The sequence below is a fragment of the Loxodonta africana genome, chromosome 12, assembly GCF_030014295.1.
Source record: "Loxodonta africana isolate mLoxAfr1 chromosome 12, mLoxAfr1.hap2, whole genome shotgun sequence".
NCBI lineage: Eukaryota > Metazoa > Chordata > Mammalia > Proboscidea > Elephantidae > Loxodonta > Loxodonta africana.
Window position 1 is genome coordinate 97191015 of NC_087353.1, and position 22852 is coordinate 97213866.

The 22852-nt window shown below is 50.3% G+C and overlaps 2 protein-coding genes across 3 annotated transcripts in view; both read left to right on the forward strand.

The window, feature by feature from the left end:
- LOC104846480 (small integral membrane protein 10-like protein 2A) overlaps window positions 1–474 on the forward strand; it is a 157071-nt gene extending 156597 nt beyond the window's left edge. Inside the window, exon 3 of the transcript XR_010323711.1 lies at window positions 448–474. The gene's annotated coding sequence lies outside the window, so the exon portion shown is untranslated. The remainder of the gene's footprint in view (window positions 1–447) is intronic.
- CYTH3 (cytohesin 3) overlaps window positions 1–22852 on the forward strand; it is a 29978-nt gene that overhangs the window by 1358 nt on the left and 5768 nt on the right. Inside the window, exons 2-12 of one of the 2 annotated variants that reach the window (XR_002787372.2) lie at window positions 448–512; window positions 1109–1175; window positions 5987–6105; window positions 8791–8871; window positions 11689–11801; window positions 12105–12253; window positions 12550–12661; window positions 18668–18744; window positions 18864–18935; window positions 19084–19238; window positions 19535–22392. Coding sequence is in view for 1 of the 2 variants with exons in the window: in XM_010596275.3 (XP_010594577.1) it covers window positions 475–512; window positions 1109–1175; window positions 5987–6105; window positions 8791–8871; window positions 11689–11801; window positions 12105–12253; window positions 12550–12661; window positions 18668–18744; window positions 18864–18935; window positions 19084–19238; window positions 19535–19607 (1056 nt within the window). In the remaining variant the exon portion in view is untranslated. Of the gene's footprint in view, window positions 1–447; window positions 513–1108; window positions 1176–5986; window positions 6106–8790; window positions 8872–11688; window positions 11802–12104; window positions 12254–12549; window positions 12662–18667; window positions 18745–18863; window positions 18936–19083; window positions 19239–19534; window positions 22770–22852 lie in introns of those variants that run through there. The other variant, XM_010596275.3, reaches the window with a different exon arrangement.

A 22852-nucleotide genomic window follows, 5' to 3' on the forward strand; every position in this document is an offset into this window, starting at 1 on the left:
TAAGCTGCAACATCTCCCAGTCCTGCCAAGAACTTTGGTAGCAGTGCAGGAGACAGCCAGGACCACTTGGGGTGATGCTGAACAGCTGCAGGAAGGGGACGAAGGCTCATTGCTTCCCTTCTGCTGGTTTTATCTTTTTACACCTGTGGTATTTCTCCCCAGTGGCCCTTCCTGATTTTACACACAGATACTCTAGAATCTGTCCAGTGCACTCCCGCCCTCTGATCTGGGTCTGATGAGGGGGGCAGGTAATTACTTTGATTTCTCCTGAGCTGTGGTGGCTCTGACAGTGAAACTCTGTCCTGATGAAAGCATTGTTTTCCAAACCTGTGATGCCCAGATGAGCCCCCAGGGAGGCCTGCACCTGGAAGGCTAAGATCCCTGAGTCTAGGAGCAGGAAGGTCAAGACACCCCTCCTCACCCTTCTTCTGTCTTCTTTCTTGACAGAGGCTGAAATATGAAATTGCAGAAGTGATGACAGAGATTGACAATCTAACTTCTGTAGAGGAGAGGTATGCATTTATGACGACACCTTCAAGTTGTTTCATCTTTTCTCCCCACTCCACCCTCCAGCTGAGCTTATAAGACTGGGAATTGCAGTGGGGGGCTAGAAGGGATGGCATTGGGAGGTGGGAGGGGAGCCTTCTGGAGCTGTCCATTCCTCTCCTCCCCACTCTCACTCCTTCCTGCTCTCTGTGGAGGAGCCAGGAGTTATGTCTCTGGATGTTACTTCTCATCCCCTACGTGTTCTTCTTCGTCACCTACCTCTGTAGGGTCAGGAATAAGCACAAGCACTTCAGCGTTCACTGCAGGTCCAGTGCAGTTCTGTGTAATGAGGCACTGGGCTGTTTTTCCATCATTAGCTTTTTCTAGGGAAGTGATATCAAGTTATCAGATGTAAAAAGAGCCAAGGCAGCCCGATGATGTCTCCTTCCACCCAGGGGGCATAGGGCGGGCTCCTCTGGGAGGGTTTGGCTCTTTCCCTGGGCTGTGGTGAGGGGAAAACCTGCTGAGGGAGTAAGACCCAGCCACTCTGTGTGAGGCCGTGCCATCACTGGGCTTCATGGAAATATCCAGGAGTGACTTTCTTTTTATTTTAAATAAATAGCAAAACTACACAGAGGAACAAGCAAATAGCCATGGGGAGAAAGAAATTCAACATGGACCCCAAAAAGGTAAGAACACATTCTGAGTTCTCTGGCATTGATTGACTGATCAACTGATTTTAACGATAAGCTCCCTTTTACATAAAGGTGATTGTTTCGCATCATAAAAAGACTGAGAGTCAATGTTGTAAAATTTTTATCAAAATAAGGGGCTGCTTATGAATGGGGGGGAGCCATTGTGGTGCAACAGTTAAGAGCTCAGCTGCTCGCCGAAAGGTTGGCAGTTCAAACCCACCCAGTGGCTCTGCAGGAGAAAGACCTGGCAATCTGCTCCCATAAAGATTACAGCCTAGTCTGACTGAGACGAGGAATCCTGGCGGTCACGGTCCCCAGATCTTCTGTCGGCCCAGGACAGGAACCGTCCCCGAAGACAACTCATCAGACAGGGAAGGGACTGGACAGTGGGTGGGAGAGAGATGCTGACGAAGAGTGAGCTACTTGTATTCAGTGGACACTGGAGACTGTGTTGGCATCTCCTGTCTGGAGGGGGGATAGGAGGGTAGAGAGGGTTAGAAACTGGCAAAACGGTCACGAAAGGAGAGACTGGAAGGAGGGAGCGGGCTGACTTATTAGGGGGAGAGTAAGTGGGAGTATGGAGTAAGGTGTATATAAGCTTATATGTGACAGACTTGATTTGTAAACTTTCACTTAAAGCACAATAAAAATTATTAAGAAAAAAAAAAAAGATTACAGCCTAGAAAACCCTATGGGGCAGTTCTGCTCTGTCACAGGGTGTCGCCCTGAGTTGGAATTGACTCAACACTAACTGGGCTGCACACTGCGGCCCAGACATGAAGGAGCTGGCTGGTCCATGGAGGCGCAGTGGTCTCAGTGATCTGACTGCCTCCTCTGGTGGTGCCTCTCGGTCTCACCTTCTGGATACAGTCCTTTTCTCAGTCCTGACTGCTCTCTTTGCCCCTGCCTTTTTCTTTCTTTGTTTTTTAAAGAGGGTTCTTACGTTCATTTCCCCTTGAACACTTTGTTTTTTTTTTTTTTTTTTTTTAATTAATTTTTTTTATAATATTGTGTTTTAGGTAAAAGTTTACACAAAAAATTAGGTTCCCATTTAACAATTTTTATACAAATTGTTTTGTGACATTGGTTACATTTTTCACAACATGCCAGCATTCTCATTGTTTCCATTCTGTCCTGTTTTTATTAATCTGGCTTCCCTGCCCCTCCTTACCTTCCCGTCTTTGCTTTAGGGCAAATGGTGACTGTTTGGTCTCATAGAGTTGATTACTTAAAGGAGCACAATCTTCAAGAGTGGTGGTGTTTATTTTATGAGCCAAACTATTATTTGGCCCCTGGCTTTTGTCTCTGTTTTCTCCTAAGGTCTCTGGCCTGAATTCACCCCAGTGGCTCCATGTTTTCCACAATTCTCTTGCAAAGGGGAGCTGGAACTTCACTCCTCGGTGCCTTCCTTTTGTCTTTGGTCTGTGACCTTTAAGCACAAAAGAGATTACATTGTTCTGTTTCCGGCTGCTTTTCTCAAATCCTTGTAGCTTGTTTCATAGCACTCTCCAAGAAGGTGTCTAGTTTTGGGGGAAACAGCTGACTTTTAGGGCAGGTCATGAGCATTCAGAAGAACTCATGGAAACCTCATCAAAGGGCTCCCCAGCCCCTCTAGTTCTGTGACCTCGAGCTGGCAGGGCAATGGGCCTTGGTTCTGCAGGACCCAGTGCTCAGCTTGTGATGGCAGAGTGTGCTGGTTAAAGACACCAGGAAAGGGGGGAAGGAGAGCAGGACTGGAGGATGCAACAACCTCTGAAAGCCCTGGTCTCTGCAAGGATGCCCAGGGAAGTCATGCCAGCAGAAGGGAAGCTGTGCTGTTGGGGAAGATTAGCTTCCCAGTCAACAGGAGGGAGGAAGTAGCTGTAAAAGTTAGCCTGTAGGACTGGTTCCAAAACTGCGGGGGCAGCAAAAGGGATCACCGGATCAGGTATCACCCCAGATGTGAGCCACACTTCACCGCAAGGCCCCTACTTGTGTTGACCCCTTTGTCCCAGGACCTTGGGTTCCTTCCTACCCTCTCTCCCCAGCTTCTTGCAGTTTTCAGAGCAGCTAGATGCATTGTCTCCACCCATAGCCAGTCTTGTGAGTCCCACACCAAGAGCTCCAGCAAGGGGTCTGGTGTCACAGGTGCAGCTTTGGCCTCTGACCTCTTTGCCAGTCTTCTGCCTAGCTCCACAGAATTCCCCTCACTCACAGACCCCAGCGGGATCCATCGCTCTGCCTATCCCCTCCGTATCCCTGGTGCTCCAGCTGATGGACAAGACGCTTGTCTTGATGGATAAGAACATGACTGCTTCATGTTGCTTCTTTACTAAACTGATGCCCATTCTTCTCACCTTCAATGCCTGGGTGCGCTCTGCAGATAAAGCAAACAAGCAAGGCCTTAGTACCATTGTCCGCATCCCAGCCTTGTTTTGTAGGGAACCGGGGCTAGGACAGGTGGATACTTCCTGCTTACAAGTGATACCAAGGTGGGTGCACCCGTTTAAGCACCTGCCAGAAACGTATGAGAGTTAATTTAGAAGTGTCAAACTTACTGATATTTTTGGTAAGCTTTTTTATTCTCTGAAGAGTACCATGTATGTGCTTAACTACTGTGCCACTAGGACTCCTACAGTACGGTGCACAAATGTTAAATGTACAGCTTGGAGAATGTGTACAAATTAACATACTTAGAACCACAACCCAGAACCAAGATATAGCTATAGAAGACTTCAGGGCACCTTTTTTTCCCATGGTAACCACTATTCTAATTCTGTAATTAGTCTTTAAAAAAAATAAAAATAAAACTTTCTATGAATGGAATTAAAATATACTCATGTGTCTTTTATTCAGTATCATGAGATTCACCCATGTTACTGAGTATAAAAAAAAATATGGCAACTGTTTATTCCATTTCATTGCTGTATAGTTTTCCATCATATAAAAGTACCAGACTGTATTTATTGACAGTTGGGTTGTTTCCAGTTTTTGGAAATTTTAAATTTCCAAAATTTAGAACACCTGTGGACACATGGATTTAAAAAAAAAGACTCTGCAGATGGGTGTGAGGGAGCCCTAGTCTTGGGCCCTGAGAGTTTTAGCTAGAAGAGCATCTCTGTGTTGGTAGAAACATCCATCTAGCAGACAGGTAACAAAATTTTCTATTCCCCTCTATTCACCTGGAGCAACAGAGGAAGGAGAGTCGGGAATAGGAGGAGGAGATGGAATGCGTGGATAATTGCCTTCATGAACAATTGCCCTCTTGGCCATGAGACCAGAAGAACTGGATAGTGCTGGTTACCATCATTGAACATTTTGATAGGAGATTCTATAGAAGAATCCTGATCAAAAGGGGGAAAATGCAGAGCATAATTTCATATTTTTATGGGATCCACACTTTCTGGAGCCATGGAGGGTAGATGAGCTCCTGAAACTATTGCCCTGAGATAATCTTTAAAACAAAAATACCCCCTGAGGTCTTCTTAAAACCAAACAGTAGATTAGCTTAACTAGTAAAAAATGTCTGCCTTGACTATTAAGCTCTTTTAAGAACTATTTACATGGGATCAAAGTGACAACAGCAGTTCAAAGATTACATAGGAATCTTAGGGAACAGTGAGATTATGTTAATGGGGGATAAACAACTCAGAAAAGGAGGGTGAGAATGTTTGCACAACTTGAAGAATGTAATCAGTGTCACTGAATTGTACGTGTAGAACGGATTGAATTGGTGTATGTTTTGCTGTGTATATTCTTAACAAAATAAAGTTAAAAAAAAATGAAAAGAAAAAAAATTTCTCTTTCCTTACTAGACTTGCCAACATGTATTTGAAGCCAGCGCAGAGCTCTATGAGAAATAAATGTGTGCTATTATTGTATGTCCCCAGGACTCCTCATGAGACAGAGCACTACTGACTCGGGGTCAGTGGCAGCCCTTTGATGCCTTTCATTCAGAGATTTCCAGCTGTACTCTGTAGGTTCTTAAAGTGGGCATGGATTTTGACTGACTAAGCTCATGGCCCAGCCTATCAATTAACGTGTTCAGCCAAAAGTAACAGAAAATCCAGCTAAAGATCATTTAAACAAGTGGAGGGTTATTTTCTGTCATAACTGGTAGAGTGGTAGGTGGCTGCCAGTGTTGTTGAATGACTCCCAAGTGGCTGGACCACAGCCTCTGTGGCTCATCTTAGCCTTCCTGTTTCTTGTAAGATGGCCATTGTGGCTCCAGCCATCACACCTGTGTTTGAGCCAGGATGGAGAAGGGGGGAGCAGTGCCAGCTGCCAGAGTCCCCTTTGATTAAGAAATTATTCTTCCCAGGTGTGCCCTCCAGCTTCCTTTATGTCTGTTCGTCCAGATCTGTGTCACAAGGTCATTTCTAGCTTCAAGGGAGGCCAGGAAGGTGATTATTCAGGGAAGAATTGCAGTGGTCAAGGGGGTTTGGGAATGAGTGTTGGTTGGCCTCCAGCAGTGCTGGCCACATACAATCAACACAAAACGAATCATTTTCCTAAGCTTGGAAAATATGGTGTCTGTACTCTTAACCTTTATAATCTCTAAAAGCCACTGACAGTGGTTTGTTCAGTAGCTCGTTTGTGTTTTAACCTGTTAAATTGCCAGGAGGAATGAATAGGTTTTCCTTTGATGGGTAAAATGTTGTGTGGTGTTTTGAAAACCAGATTGTGCTGTTGTATGGGGCTCTCTGGTGTTATTTTTGCTGTATCCAAACGAGTAAGATCATTATACTAAATGTATTTCTGTATTTGGAAAATGACTTTGTGTGACCCTCCTAACCAGTGCTTCCTTTCTTAACGCTCTTCCTCAGGGAATTCAGTTTCTAATAGAAAATGATCTCCTGCAAAGTTCCCCAGAAGACGTAGCCCAGTTCCTTTATAAAGGAGAAGGACTAAATAAGACCGTCATCGGGGACTACCTGGGTGAAAGGTAAGTTGAAGGAGAATGAGTAGTCCTACCTAGGCCCACCTCGTCCTGCAGCCTGACCTGGGTTCACCCTCCACCTTTGGGTCTGTCATAGTTACTTTGCCATGGGATAGAGGGAGTGCACAGGTTGCTCTTCAGTAGTGAGTGACCTCAGTGCAGTGACATCCTCTTCCATGCCCCTGTGAGGAGAGAGGTGTTGGGGTGTTCTGTGTGGGCCCTGTGGTCTTTGGAATCCTCTACCAAAGACCTCTGGCAGAATTGAAAACACCACTGCCCCTTTCTCCACGTCTCGGAAAGCGCCTTAACCTTCTGGCGTTTTGCCTGGAAATACACCAGATTTCTTAGTGGTTTTCTTTCTCCTGTTAGTTGGGGTATGAATAAAGGTGGGAAGTTATTATTAATCTTTTAAACGGAAATCAGCCGGTCAGCCCTCACCACTGAAAAATCCATTTACTCTGCGTCACAGAGGTGAGGTCAGGTATTCTGAGGCAGCACGGCCCGGGCTAGACTTCCATAAGGGCCGAGAGCAAGTGTCCTTAAACCAAAGTCCAGCAGCTGCTCACTCAGGATGGTTTTTTTACTAAAAGTATGTGATCAAAAGTGAAAAGTGAAATACTTGCCAACTCATTCTGTGAGGCCAGTGTTACCTGCTACCAAAACCAGACAAAGATACCAGAAGAAAACTACAGACCAATGTCTTTTATGAATACAGATGTAGAAATCCTCAAAAAAATACTAACAAATCAAATCCAGGGATGTATAAAAAGGATTATACACCACAATCAAGTGGGATTTATCCCAGGAATGTGAGGGCGGTTCAAGATCCAAAAATCAGTTAATGTAGGGTAAAAGACAAAAACTACCTGATAATCTCAGATGCAGGAAAAGCATTTGGCAAAATTCAGTACCCCTTTATGGTAAAAACACTCGAACGAGGAATAGAAGGGACTTTATTCAATTGATAAAGGGTATCTCAAAAAAAACCATAGCTGACATCACACTTAATAATGAAAGACTGGATATTTCCCCCTAAGATCAGGAACAAGATAAGGATGTCTGCTCTTGCCACTTCTTTTCAACATGGCACTGGAAGTTCTGGCCAGGGTAATTAGGCAAGAAGATAAAATTAAAGACAGTCACATTGGAAAGAAAGAAGTAAAACTATATTTGCAGATGGCATGATCTTGTATGTAGAAAACCCTGAAGAATCCACTAAAAACTATTAGAGCTAACAGGTTCAGTAAGGTTGCAGGATACAAGATCAGTATATAAAACTTGCTTGTATAATAGATGCATCCTGATAGAATGGGAGCAAAATGTGGGACAGAACTCAAATTCTTAAAAAAGTCCAGACTCACTGAACCAGTTGAGACAGGAGTTCTCCCCAAGACTGTTGCCCTGATACACTCTTTAAGCCTTGAACCAAAACTATTCCATGAAGTCGTCTTTTAGCTGGTAAAATAAAGTCTCACCTGTGAGTACTGTACTTCTTTAGGAAATCGTCTACATTGAGACCAAATGGTTAACACTTACTCTAAAGCAAAGACGAGAAGACAAGGGGGCAGGGAAACTAGATTACTGGAAACAGAACAGACAGAATGGAAATCGTGAGAAAGTTGATGCACTGTGTAAAATGTAACCAGTGTCACTGAACAAATTACATAGAAATTGTTAAATGGGAACCTAATTTGCTGTGTAAACTTTCACTGAAACACAATAAAATATTAAAAGAAAAAAGTTATGTTTCCATACACTAGCAATGAGAAAACTGAAAAGGAAATTAAGAAAACACTTCTGTTTTACAATAGTATCAAAAGAGTTTTATCAAAAGAGTAAAATATTTAGGAATATATTTAACGAAAGAAATGTAGGAGTTGTACGTTGAAAACTACAATACACTGTTGAAAGAAATGACAGAAGACCTAAATAAACAGGAAGACATCCCATGTTCATGGATAAGAAGACTTAATATTGCTAAAATGGCAGTACTCCCCAAACTGATCTACAGATTCAATGCAGACCCCATCAGAATGCCAGCTGACTTGAGGTTCCCCTTAGGGACCCTCACTGACCAGGAATCCTAGGAGTAGCTTTGAGTTAAAATTCCAGTAAAGCCACATTGTTTCTGTTGCATCGTTCTTTATGTTTCATCTTTACAGTCTTTCTTTTTTAATAAAATTTTACACCTTTTATTATATTCTCATGTTTAGTTTTTAAATGCTAATGTAAGGTATTATCTTTCCCAGACTTTCCTCTCTGAGGCCAGTATCTGCTTTATGGTTTGTGACCTTGGGTATGTTATTGTAGCTCCCTGAGCTCTGAAATCCTTGTGAAGTGGGGATAAGAAGAGCCTCTACTTCATAGGCTTGTCTTGAAGGTGAAGAGAGAATGGTCTGATGCTGAGCACCAGAACAGTGCCTTAGAACTTAGCACCTGGTGAGCACTCAGAACATTGGCTGTGCTTGTATTATCTGAGGGTTTATGATGGTCCTGTTGCCCTGAATCTTAGCAATTATGAAGTAAACTCTTAATATCCTCTTGCTTAAAAGGAAATTTACTGTGGGGAAAAAAAAAAACTTAGTCATAGAAAATTCAAAACCACAAAAGCCTGCTTTCGGAAATGGCTTTCCTTTAAAACGATGGAAATAATATGCATTGGGCTTGAAACTTATTTCCTTCCTTTCCTAGGGATGAATTTAATATTAAAGTTCTTCAGGCTTTTGTTGAACTCCATGAGTTTGCTGATCTCAACCTCGTACAAGCCTTAAGGTCAGTCTGTAATTGCGCGTTGGTTACGAGAGAGGTGGGTGGGGGAGAATTGGTGCACGGACAGCAGTGGCTGCTGCTTCACCCCGGCCACTCAGAAGGTCGTGTGTGTCTCTGCAAGCACTGGTATTCCTTATGAAGACACTGCTTGTCATTCAGCAGCCCAGAGGGAAGTTGAGACATCGGTCCACTTATGGGCGGATGCTCCCACTTTGGTGATGGTGACCACCGGCGCTGCATTCCAATCATAGGTTCTTTGCTGTGCTTTGTTTTTCATGGTACTTGGTAGTACAAGGCTACTGATTGCTCTGTCGTCGGAGCTCAGACAGGTGCAAGCCCACTTCCTGCCGGATGTGGCTTCCAATGCCATCAGTGTGAATGCCACTGAGTGTGCCAGGGAGGCCTCTGCTCAGCCACAGATGTGGACTTCCCACTAGCTGAGGAGAGCCAGGTGTCCCCACATGTCACCCCAGGGTGGATTTGGAGGATCAGCCCCCACTCTAGAGGGTACAGTCCCAGCACAGCTGTCCATGGTGCAGGCTGGCCACAAGGACAGGGCGCCGGCCCTTCTCCTGGACGCACACTCTCGTCACTGTTCTGGCACATTCTCCTCTTTCCTTCCTTTGCTTCGTTCCTGCGTGTCTGGGCTAAGACACGATGGCTGTGCTGAGCCTGTGCCATCCTGGCACCTGGTCTGGTGGACGTTGTTGGGGCAGGGGCCCCTTGGCCCTGTGTGCACCCTCAGAGCTGCACTTGAGCCGCTCCACCGTGAGCTCAGGGCAGGCTGTGCCGGAATGAGCAAAGTCGGCACGTTTTGTCCATCTCACGGTCTAGACCTTGCCCCTGTCCCCAGGGTCTGCTTGCTCCAGCGTGAGCTTCTTCCTTGCAGCCTCACTTCAGCAGCGACCTGGGATGTTGGCATGCGTGCCCATGGGACACGTGTGCCCATGTGCTGCTCAGCCTGGGGCTGAACCATGTGCCAGCAGTTAGCAACAGACATGATCCCTGTAGCCATATGTGTTTTTAGATTCAAGTTTTGAAAAAATTTTGAGAAAGGGGCAGGACTGGGGGACTAGTCTGGGAGGTGTGACCATGGCACGGTCATTGCAGTTGTCATTCTGTTTCCTCTATGACATAGTCTCTGGCCCAGAGCTGCAGGACGGTCTTAGCTAAATGCTACAGGTGTTGGGGGCCGACATGGCCCTGCAGCAGGCCTGGTTGGGGGAGGCCTGGGCTCTGTACATGTCCACAGCCTCTGTTGTCCCTCCTGCTGCATGCCTGCCCTTGAGATACACCTGGCAGGGCTCCCAGGGTGACTCAGCTCCCAGAAGTCACGGCCTTGTGGGAGGGCCCCGCCCAGAGGGTAGAGACAGGGTGGACACAGCTCACCCTCACTCACACTGATGGTGCACACCTGCCCTCACGCTGGCAGCTGTGCTGGCTCGAGCCATGCAGAGAGATGAGGCCAGGAGGAGAGTGGGCCTGGGAGCGGGTGTGGGGTCTGCTCAGATGGCAGCACCGGCTGTGGGGATGCTGAGGCTGGCAGGGAGCGTCGAGGTCTTCTGGGCCAGGCGAGCGAGGGGATCAACACAGCAGACTCGAGGCCTGGCTGGTGCCAGAGTGCAGGGGTGCGAGTGGGCAGTGAAGACACATCTGAGTGGGAGAGCTCTTCTCACCCTCAGAAGTGTGGGTTTTAGTTTGATGACTCGGAGCAGCCAGGGCTGAGGAGGCGGGTGCTGGCTAAGAGGTGGCCTGAGTGTGGCTGGAATCCCTGGAGAGAGTTAGGTGAGGAGAGGCAGAGTGAGGCCCAGGGCAGCCTCGTTCAGGGACATGCAGAGAAGGGGAGCACCTAGAGGGAGCTGGGGAGGCGGGGATCAGGCAGGGCAGCGTTCCCCTCTCACCTGAGGGCTGTGGATGGAGGCCTTCAAACTGCAGACAGTCCAAAATGTTGCCGAGCCCTTCATCTGACCTCAGCCCTGACCCCACACTAAAGCCACAGAAGCACTGGCCATGTGCTGAGCACCAGGGGTGCGGCCTCGGGCAGGCGGGGGGCATGCTGGACAGAGGCCTTGTAGGGTGGGGCCAGTGGGGCAGATGACAGTAAGGAGAGCCTAGGTCGCTGTGGTGATGGTGCTGGGCCTCGGGACAGAGTAGAGGAGGGCTCAGGAATGAGTGGGTAGGGGTGGCTGGGGAAGACTCCATGAAATGGTGCCCACTGGATAGAAAGGAGTCCCAAGGTGTGAGGATGCAGCTGCCTGCTCACCAGGGCAGACCTCAGGGGAAAAGCCCTGAGGCTAGGGTGGCAGGGTAGGGGAACTGGCAGAGGGTGGGTGGGAGAGGAACCCCGGACGCCATCATGCAGACTTAGGTTTTCTCCACTGAGGTGGGGTCTTGGGTGGAAGAGCATGGCCCGGTTACATGGTCAGGGTCACTGAATGCTGCCTGGAGGATCAACTGGGGGGCAGCAGGGGACACACTGGGCCCTGGCCGTCCTCTGGGTGGGCAAAGGTGATGGCAGCAGTGGAGGGGCAGAGGTGCTCAGATTCTGGGTGCATTTTTAAGGCAGAAGTGACAGGGTTGTAACCACCAAATAAGGGTCGGTTTTGAGTTACTGATGAAAGGAAAAGATCACGAGTCTTCCTCCTTGCCTACCCCATACCCTCCCATGTCCCTGCCAGAGCGGGTCACAGGTGGAAGAAGATGAGGAGGGTGCAGACTGTACGTGCAGGGCCAGGACCAATCTCCGGCACGGAGAGCGAGGTCCGAGGAGGTGCTGTATCACCTGGTGCGTTATTGGACGCGGGGTCTGTTCCTCTGCAGGCAGTTTCTGTGGAGCTTTCGGCTTCCTGGGGAGGCTCAGAAAATCGACCGCATGATGGAGGCTTTTGCTTCACGCTACTGCCTTTGCAACCCTGGGGTCTTCCAGTCCACAGGTCGGTACTAACACACGGCCTCCCTCCGTCCCCTCATTAGGGCCCCTGGCTGGCTGGGAGGGGCCTGGTGGACACAGCCTGGGGGTTTGTTTGCTGTGGGCTGCTAAGAAGGTTCTGCCTCGGCCCTGAGCCAGGACAGTCTGCTGTGATCCCTGTCCAGAACAGGCCTGCCCAGGCGGCCAGTGGAGCTGTCCCACCAGGACACTTGGTCAGTCCTACTGGGCACCCCTCCCTGATGTAGGAATTCTAGACCATGTGCAGATCTGTCTGCAGCCTCTCGGGCGTCCTCCGAATGTGTTCTAGATACCTGCTACGTGCTCTCCTTCGCCATCATTATGCTCAACACCAGCCTCCACAACCACAACGTGCGGGACAAGCCCACGGCAGAGCGCTTCATCACCATGAACCGCGGCATCAACGAGGGAGGGGACCTTCCGGAGGAGCTGCTGAGGGTGAGTGTTGCAGAAGCATGAGTCTGAGCACAGGACCGGGCAACCTCAGAGCCAACTCAGGACACCTGCAGCACCACTCCTCCTTCCTCTCTGTCCCTTACCTTGCCGTCAGTTTTCAGGATTAGCAGATTCCATCTGTGCTAACTGGCAATGCCGCATCTTTCTTTTAAGCATGTTCTTAGAGTCTCTTCGCTTCTCCAACCCTGCCGAGCCTCACCCTTCTCCTGAGCTGAGAAGGGACAGGTGGCTTCTGCCCTGTGAACTCTGGGTTTGCTGCTGTTTTCCCTTCCTTACAGAATTTATACGAAAGTATTAAGAATGAGCCATTTAAGATCCCGGAGGACGACGGGAATGACCTGACCCACACATTCTTCAACCCTGACCGGGAAGGCTGGCTCCTAAAGCTGGGTGAGTGCTGGCGCTTTACTGTGTGGCCCGCGGTCGTCCCCTAGCCCATGGTCCTCAGTGTCCTCGTAGCCAGTGCCCCTAAGCAGAAGGTGGGTGTGTCAGGGGCACAGCTGAGCACACGAGTGCTCCTGGTGGCTGATGCGCCAGAGCCGTGACTGCTCCCCTGAGCACAGCCTTCCAGAACAGGGCAGACAGGGGCACACTCGGCTGCCCGAAAGCTGCCCAAACACGGCTCAGCTCCTGTCTAGATACAAGTCCAAGTCAGTTTCCTGTCCCCGAAGCAAGTGCGTTTACCTCGAAAGACCTCCGCGTGCCTTTCTCTTGGTTTGGCGTGGCTGTGATTTTGATGCGTGGTTTAAATGTGCCTTCTTGTTGTTTTCCTTCTGCCTGTGGCTCCCACCTTTCTGTTCTGTGACGGGCTGTCCCTGCTTGTTCTGCGTTAGGAGGTACGTACCCAGTGGCTTCCTGCCCCTGCCTCAGCTGCTCATGTCTCTCCTGGTTTCCTCTCCCCTTGCTGGCTTGTGTGAAGCTCGGGTGACAGCCGCCATTCATCTGACCCTGTGGCCTTGACGTGCTGGGCTCAGCTTTGGGGTTCTAGTGTGAGGTGACCCATGGGGCAGGGTCAAGGGTGGCTGTGATGCCCCAGAAGCACATGGCATGCTGTGCGGGGATAGCTTTGACTCCCTGCAGTTCTGTAGGGTATTGGGGACGGCCAGGAACCAGCGCCACCCCTCAGCGTCACCAGTCTCCTTCCTCACACCCACTGAGCATTGCCTACCTGCCATCCAGGGAAGACACCAGGTCCTAATGGCTCCCTTATGCTTTATGGGTGGTTTAAGTAGTTTTCAGGGGTCATTTTGACTCTGGGGATTGGGATTTTTGCCTTCCTCTTGACTTTAAATCCTGTGAGCTATGACAACTACTACATCAAGGCACTTCTGAGAGCAGATTGTTTCTTGTGGCGTGTCAGATATTAAAGGCAGCAAAAATTGGGGTGATTTTTTAGCAAGGAGAAGATACAGCTGCAGTGAGTGGTGAGGGTGCAAGCATGGGTGGGGCAGTGCCCCAGGAGCCCAGGGACTGTCATTCTGGTTCGAGGTGTCCACCTAGCCCTTGCTCTCCTGACCCGTCCCCTCTGTGCACCAGTTTAGGAGAGTCTGGATCTTTGCTAGAAACCTCACAGCGGTAGCCATGGGACTTGGAGGCGTAAGTAACCTCCGATGGAGGCCAGACTTTCAAACCGTGGACAGCCAGTGGTTCTGCTGTGAAGGCAGGAGGAGGAGGGCACCGTGAAGTAACAAGGTTTGCACCAGGGGCAGAGTGAGTGGGGGTGCAGTTGATGAGAGCCTGCTGCTCCTGCATTGCAGAGGGCGCCCCCTGGTGGACGATGGCCTCCTAAGCGGAGCCACCATGCTGATGGATCGGCAGGGAAGCGTTGAGGGGCTGCGTTGTCTTTTTTTAATAACTTTTTAAATTTTTCTGCTGTTGTTACTGAGAATATATACAGCAAAATGTATGCTAATTCAGCACGTACCTACACGCACACCTGAGTGGCACTGATTCCATTCTTTGAGTTGTATAAACATTCTCACTCTCCATTTTCAAGTTGATTCTGCACCATTAACGTAAACTCACTGCCCCCTAAGGTTCCTGTTTATTCTAGTTGCTGTTGTCAGTTTGATCCCATGTAGATAGATCTTAAAAGACCAATGTGGGGTTGGCGTTGTTATTAGCCCAATACCAGGGATGAACTAGGACACCCGCAGATGCAGAAAGCTGCTCCAGGCAGAGCCCCTGGGACACAGGTTGCCCCGTTGTACCTTTGTCTTCCTGGACCTCCATCTGACCCAGGCAGCCTCCGTACTCGCTGTGGTCTCAGGAGTGAAACCAGAGACCAGAGGCTGGTGTGGTCACTGTCCCGCGTGGTGGGTCACCAGCAGTGGCTGCGCCCAAGCTCCTGCCCTGTTGGGCCATGCAGCTCTCAGCACCCAGAGACTCTTGGCCTGGAGGCCTCATCCCTGCAGCGTTGAAGGCCCAGAATGTTACCATCCAGACCCAGGCCTGGCCCAGAGACAGCTGAGGGGCTGAGCAGGCCACAGGTCAGCCCTGAAGGTGGTGCATGTTAATAAGGACATCCAGCTCAGGCCTCCTTCACAGCCCCTGATCACTGGAGAGAGTCCCCCAACACAAGGCAGGCGCTTGGCCAGATGCACAAAACAGGCTTAGAAGGTGAAACGTTTGTCCCCGAGCATGTGCACAAAGGGCACAGGAGCACCCGAGTGTGACCTTGCTGAATTGCATCCTCCTAGTCAGTTAATTTGAAACCAGGTGGCACTTTGACAATCCCTGGACACCCTACTAGCCAGACGCATAATCTTTCCTGTGCGGTCTGCAGGGCCTGGTGAGTACTGTCAGTGAATCACAGCCCCTCCTCAAGTCCTGAGAATCTGCTGTGTTAAAAATGCACACAGGTTTGTGCTCAGAGTTAAGCTTTTGTGGCTGTGCACACACTGGCCTGATGACACCGGTGAAAGTGGGAGGAAAATGACGAGAAAGCAGGTTCTGCCACTGTTTCGGGGAAGCCAGGTTCCTTTTGGCAGAGGGGTGTGTGTATGGGTGGTGTGTGTGCATGTGGGTGGTACATGTGTGTCCTGTGTATGCGTGTGTGTAGTGTCTGCATGAGCGGTGAGTGTACATGTGTGTAGTGTGTGCATGTGGGTGGCGTGTGTGTGTAGTGTCTGTGCGTGGGTGTCTCGTAAAGCCTAGCTTCTCCTCTCCTTGTAGCTTGGCCCTGAGACCAAGGCACCGTCCCAACCCTGCCTGGGACTGACAGGGTGCCCTGGGCAGGGCTTTTATTTCCCAGGCCTGTGAGGCTACCCTGGCCTCAAGAATGGAGACCCGGGACTGAACCCTCCAGGATGTGCCACTGAATTTGGGAGCAGGGGCTAGCAGTCAGGGTGCAAGGAGCAGATAGCCATTCCTGGCAAAACTGTTTCTCCTGGGAGTTGGTGGTACAGGCCTAGCGATGGGCTTGGGGTAGTCAGGCCCAGGAATGAGCAAAACCAACAGATAGTACCTAATCCTATGTTGTGATGAGAGCTTCTGGCAGAGACAGTGTACAGACAGAGTGCCTGGGAAGGATCTCAGAGAACTTGGTGGAGGCTGAGCTGAGAGAAGGTGCTAGGAGGAGCAGTCGAGGCTAAGGGAGACCTTGAGGGAGTTTAGGGAGTTTGGGTCTTACACTGAGAGCAGGGGGAGCCCTGTGGGACTTCAAGCAGGGAGCCACTCGGCCAACTTATTTTTTTTCAAAAGATTCCTCTGGTGCTGTGTGGGGGCCAGTGGTAGGGGCAAGCGGGGTGCCGAGGCCAGAGAGGACACCTTGCCCTGCTCAGCACTTGGGGAGGACATGTGAGGGATGGAGGCGAGTGGAAGTGGGGTGCAGAAAGAGTTAGTGTGAGGGACGGAGTTGGGCGCGTGGAAGTGGGATGCTGAGGGAGTTGGTGTGAGGGATGGAGTTGGGTGCATGGAAGTAGGGTGCTGAGGTGAGTGCAAGTGGGTGCTGAGGGAAGAAGTGTGAGGAATGGAGTTGGGTGCGTGGAAGTAGGGTGCAGAGGAAATGTTTCGGGATCACGAGGGCTCGGCTCGCAGGTACCTAGAGCCCATCAGCTGTATCCTTCTTTTCTTGTGGCTTCTAGATTCCTAGCACATGTCTCTGTCCACCTGTCACTGGGGGACTTGGGGACAAGGTTGAGGTCCCATGTGATGCCACAGAGGAGTTGGGGGAGGTAGAAGGCCAAGGAGGGCCAGTGTGGGTCCGGGTGCCACCAGGGAAGCCAGGCCTGTGTTTGTCTCAGGGGGAGAATGGACAGACCTGTCTGGGGTGAGTGGCGAACCCCAGCAAGACACCAAGAGCCTTGGTGAGGCTGTGCTGTGCCACAGAACATGCAGCGGCCCAGGCGGAGGCAGGAGACTAGGAGGGGGCTCATGAGGCCAGGAGATGGGATGTCCCACCCTGGCAGGGAGGTGGCCTCAGGGAGGGCCTGAGGGAATCGTAGGCAAGCAAGCTCTGGCCGGCCTGGTATTCAGACAGACCCTCCTGACAGGGACGAGTGGTCAGGTAGGGGCGGGAGGAGCATCTGAAAAGGAGGTAGGGGGCTGCACCTTCCTGCCAGAGCGTGTCTTAGAGCCATGACTCCTACAATGTGGCTGTTGCTTTTCCTCCCTGTGCTGCTGTGGGTGTGGACCTGGGGGAGGGGTGTGGGGGGGTGCCAGAGTGGGATTCTCTCAGGGCCCGCTATTGACAAGGTGGACAGGGCGGCCTTGAGCCTGGCGCTGGCGCACCCGTGCTGCACCTCGCCACACCTCTCCAGGCCACAAACAGCGACCTGTTAGGCTTCAGAAGGATGAGCCATTTGGGTTTAGTCTGTGAGGCAGGGCGAGGCCTTCCCAGTGCTGCAGAATCACAGGGAAAGGCAGTGGGGCACCTCCGCACCCTGCACACCTGCAGCGTTTTCTTTTGTTTCTGGCTGTCTGCAAACTGAAGCCCTGTCAAAGGCCATGTTAACGCTCCTGCCCCAGCCCTGGGTAACATTCGGCTTACAAGGGTTCCACTCAGAGCGTCCCTTCGTTTCACGTGTGACCCGCACAGAAGGCCTCCCGTAGTCCTGTCCTCATGCGCATGCTGTGTGGCTGCCTGAGCATACCTCACCTCACCACACCTCTCTCCTCACCCCACCTTACTGCACCTCACCTTACCTTACCTCACCTTACATCACTGTATCTCACTGTACTACATTGCATTGTGCCTCACCTCACCTCACCTCACACCTCATACCTCATACCTCACTTTACCTCACACCTCACTTTACCTCACACCTCACCTCACACACCTCACACCTCACCTCACCTCACCCCTCATCTCATACCTCACACCTCATCTCACACTTCACCTTACCTCACACCTCACCTCACCTCACACCTTACCTCACAGCACACCTCACCTCTCCTCACCTCACACACCTCACACCTCATCTCATACCTCACACCTCTCACCTCACCTCACCTCACCCCTCATCTCACACTTCAGCTTACCTCACACCACACCGCACTGACTCACGGCCTCTATGTGGGGGGTGGTCCTGGCCCTGAGGGCAGACCCTCACCCTGACTGCACTGCCTTCAAGCTCTGAGAACCTGGGTGGAGCCCACAGAATGTCAGCAACCTCAGCACTGGGTACCTCTGGGGCCTGAAAAGTCATTTTCCACCTTGAACCCTTTGTCTCCCTTGAATTTGTTGCCCACAGCATGTTTTTCTCTTAATAAAAAAAAAATTCACGTCAGCAGCAGGGGCAAGAAAGTGAAGCCAGTTTGACTGTCTCTGCTGCATGTCTATGGGTAGAAGGGAGTTCCTTTTCCTTCGTGAAAGGCGTCTGTCAGAGGAGCTGAGCGAGGTGTGTTCATGTGTGTTCCAGATCTTGTTACAAGATTAGTTCAGTCTAATAATTCCCTGGGCAAGGAGTAATTGACTGTGACGGATTCCAGGGCTGCCCCCGAGTATTCCGTAATGCGATAACCACCCTGGCCTAATAGGATTAGGTGACAGCAGATCCGGGGCGAGCGGACTGTGACCGTATCATATGGTCATCTCCATGTGGGGAAATTAAGCCCATCCATTACGACTAACTTTGCCGGGAAGATGACGGAATTATCTAGGCAATCTGGGGGTGCATGCGCGGGGGCCCCAGCAGTCATCCAGTTTTCCATCCAGTGCCACAAGGGATCAGATGGCCTTCAACAGCCAGGCCAGCACGGCTAGCTCAGGACTTTTCAGATTGTCAGGCTGAATGTCAAACACTTCCACGAAAAGGAAAGCTTAAAACCAAACTTGGTTCCTGGTCACATTTCTGAAAATTCATTAACTTGTTTAAGTCTGGGGGCCGCCACCCCGCTGTTGGGCCCTGGCGCTCAGCCTGCACCATCATGACTCACGAGACCTTCTGCTTGCAGGAGGCCGTGTGAAGACCTGGAAGCGGCGCTGGTTCATCCTGACGGACAACTGCCTCTACTACTTCGAGTACACAACAGTAAGAGCAAGCTCGGGGCCTGCCTGTCCCCCCGTGGTGACTGGCACCCACTCTAGGTGGAGAGGGATCTTCCAGGCCAATGGCCTGAGTGGATCTAGATGCGCCCCTTTCTCTTGTAGGACAAGGAGCCCCGGGGAATTATCCCGCTGGAAAACCTCAGCATCCGAGAGGTAGAAGACCCACGGAAACCCGTAAGATGGCTTTCTCTTGCCAAATTCTCTTTCAACAAACTGGACTCTCGCTTGGTGGCGGTGCAGAGGGAAAGGGCCCGAACCTGGGCATTTATGATCCTCCCCCAGCCCTTCAGTGATGTTCTTCCTTCTCTCTTCCCTCTTCCAGAACTGTTTTGAGCTTTATAATCCAAGTCACAAAGGGCAGGTTATCAAAGCCTGCAAGACAGAAGCTGACGGCCGCGTGGTAGAAGGGAACCATGTGGTGTACCGGATCTCTGCCCCGACCCCAGAGGAGAAGGAGGAGTGGATCAAGTCCATCAAGTGAGTAAAGTGCTCCACAGGGCCATGGAGGCTCCAGGGCTGTTTTCTTCTGACAGTTAGGTTTCAGAGTATGCACACGTGTGTGCACGTGTGCTGTCTCCCTGCCTGAATGTATACTTCTGTGGGCACGAGTGAACCCTTTGGTTTCCAGAAATTCTGAGGAGACTTCAGGTCTTAAGGATTTGGCTCTGCTCTTGTTAAATTTCGATCAGGCTGATGGGTGGGGGCACTGTGTCTTACAGGCAGCACAGCCCCACACATGGATCTAACCTGACTTTTTCCCTTTTTTTCACCAGAGCGAGTATCAGTAGGGATCCTTTCTATGACATGTTGGCAACAAGGAAAAGAAGGATTGCCAATAAAAAATAAGAGCTTTCCTGGCTCAACAAGTAAAAACCAAAACCCCGCAGCAAAAGTGACTGAAGCGTCCTCCCCATGACACCTTGGACCACACTTCCTTAGGGCGTTTTCCAGAAGGCACGAGGCCAGGAGGCAGTGGTTTCTGTGTCGTGCTTACAACTTCTCAAGTGAAGAGTGCTCTGGGGTCCGTGTCAGTGAACCAGGCTGCACACTCTGAAGCCTTCGGAGTGCCGTGGTCTGGGATCGTCGTTGTTGGTGAGGTTCCAGAAAATCTCCTTTCCTGCTGACCATCACAGCCCACGTAGATGTCCAAACACTCCCTTCTCAGTTTTCTCCACAGCAGCGCTTGGTGGAGCCATCAGGACTGTGCACCGACGCAGGGCTCGTTTTCTAGAGGTGGGAACTTCGCTCGTGCCAGCTGTGCCACACGTCAGCCGTTCCAGAAGCCACTGTTTTATAGCAACACAGGAAAGAAAAAGCTACCACTTTTTTATTCAGAATTCTTTTCTCAAATATATTATAGCTTTTATATGCTTTTTTATATTCTGAAATTATAATGAAAGATTCTTACTTTCTAACAGTAGTATTTTTAGAATGGCAGCTATAAATTTAACTTCTGGACACACGTATATCCTGTGCACTGAAAATATCTATGCAGCGCCCAGAGGTTTGGTGAGGGAGAGGCATTGGCACTTTGGGGGCTGTGCAACCAGCTGGTGCTGGGGCACACTTGCCATTGTCAGGGAGGGAGAGGCGTGGGGGCCATGGCATGGTTTCCCCGTCTCCCGGAGGGGGGCCCGGGGTTCCTGGGGGAGAACGAGCACTTGGCGGGGAGGGGGGCAGCAGAAGTCAGGGCCCCAGGTGCGATGACACCTGGTACTGTGCTTAAGTTTTGAGAGTTTTTTGCCCCACCAGCTTTCTCTCAAATACTTTCCGGAAAGTAAATCGTTAAGTAGAAATTATGTTTTTGGGAGAGGTTTATACTATAACTGCTGAATCCCAGGAGACAGCTTTTTCCCTGGACACAGAGGCTGTATGTTGAACCACACGAAACTGCTGCTGTGGCTGGTTTGACCTGCACAAGGCGCAGTTCCATGTGGCTCAACCGAGTATGGGTCAGGCTGGCTTTGGACCACATTCTTCTCTTTAAAACCTGTCAGCAAAATGAACGCCTCATTTTGCTGACCTTCCAATAATTTGACCAAATTTCTTAATGGAGTTGGGACATATATGTAACTAGAAATAAGTTGTATTCTCTAGTACTGGACCATGTTTTCAGAGAGTTTGTCATGAGGAGGGAGAGAGCCAGCTCTGCGGTGGATGTGTCATTTAAAACACATACCTTGTCTAGACCAAACTAGTATGGCACTGGGGTCTTCTGTAAGCAGCGTGACCCCACGTAGGCCACCCTGGAGGACCAGAAGGTGCTGCCTCCGGTGGTGGTGGGTGCACACTGTGTCCGCTGAGGGGGCTCAGCCCTGACATGGCGGGGTCACCCAGACCTGGACTGAGGGTGCAGAGTGATCAGGGCTCCGAGTGGTGCTTTGGACCTTCAGGAAGGGGCTGGGGGACAGATGCAGCCTCCTTTCCTGATGTAAGCTACGTCCACATCCGGGACACACGTAACACAGGGGGCCTCCTGCACGTGACTGTCACTGGACAGCCTTGGCGAGGGACCTCCTGGCAAAGGCCTTCCTGTGCAAAATGAAAGCTCAAGACAGAAAAACCTCAGATTGTGTGCACTTGCTTCATTTTGAGTAGCTGAATAACTGCCTTATGCGTTGCCTTGATGCTGAGACTGAGTGGCTGGCCCTTTGCCTCTGGGTAGCTGACCTCGGTGTAGCTTTAAGGCACCCTGGACTGCAAGGGGCGCCCAGCCTGTAACTCCACCATGCGTCAAACCTACTTTTTGGTTCATCCCCAGATTTTTAGGCTTTGTTACTGTACTGATACCTCAAATTCAAAACTTTAATTTTTGAGAAAGGCAACAGTCGGCGTTCTCGGGCAGCCTGACTGGTATATATGCAACTCTGGCCTCCAGTCTTCCACCCCCACAGGAAAACTGCCTGGGCCACCAGACCCGAAGCTGGTGAGGACGTCCAGAGCCAGCGTGGGGCCAGCTCGTCAGTGTTTCACGCAGGAAAAACCACTTTCCTTTCTCCTGACTTTCTCACCCCAGATATGACCCTGGTGGCGCAGGGCTGCTTTGTTTGGGGTTTGGCCTCAGAGTGGTGTTGGGAAAAGCAAGCACGAAGGAGACACTTGATCAAGTCTGTTTCTCTGCCGTGTCATCTGTGAGGGGATGTCACTGAGTCACTGAGGGGGTGTCACCGAGGCTGCACACAGGAGCTGTGCAGAACACGTGGTGTTCTTAGAGTCCGTGTAACGTGCCATCCTTCCAAGTGTTACGTGAAGCCGTCTAATTCTTGTGACAGTATTAATATGGTGGGCACAAAGCCATCGTGCCCACCTAGCCCCAGGCAAGCCTGTTCCAGGAAGCCTGCCAGGCCGGGGCTGCCTGCAGGCGGCTGGAGACGGGACGGCCGTTTCATCTCGAGTGGGCAGGCCTGGTTTTCCTGCCTGAACTTGAGCCTGCTCAGTCACGTTCATCCTCCAGTGTCTACACTTTGTGCTTGAATCATTAGCTCCAGCTCTGGCCAAAGACAAAGCTTCCTCCAGAGACAAAAGGAGCAGGAGGCAGTGAAGAGGAGCGCCCCGTGGGGCCTGCAGCGTCCACAGCCTCGCCAGGCTCTCTCGCCAGGCCCCAGACAAGCACCGATGTCTTCAGGGTCAGGTAACGCTTTTGAACAATTAAATGTGGTACCAAACAGTCCAAATAGGAGCTATTTACCATGAAGGAGCACTTAGTGCTCCATAGAAAGCAATGCATATTTTTAAAGTTACGAATGCATATATCTGCATAGCTGTGCTTGCTGAGAACACAGGTCTATGGTAGACCAGAAACCACAAGTTGTGATTTCTCGTTTATTTTTTCTTAGAAAACATTTCTATTTACAGTCAATATAGTTAGTATGTAAATAATGTACATATATATGGATTTCTGGAATGTTTGTCAGTGTATATACTGCAACTTGCATGAAGAAATATTCTGTATCTTGATATCTTGTTGTAAAGTGAACAGTTAGTAAAGTTGGAGAGTGGCTATAAAAACTCTCTTGCAAAAATACTGTGTTCCCTCAATAAAAAATCAAATGTATTGCTAAGCAAGATCGTCTAAGATTTGGTTCTTTAAA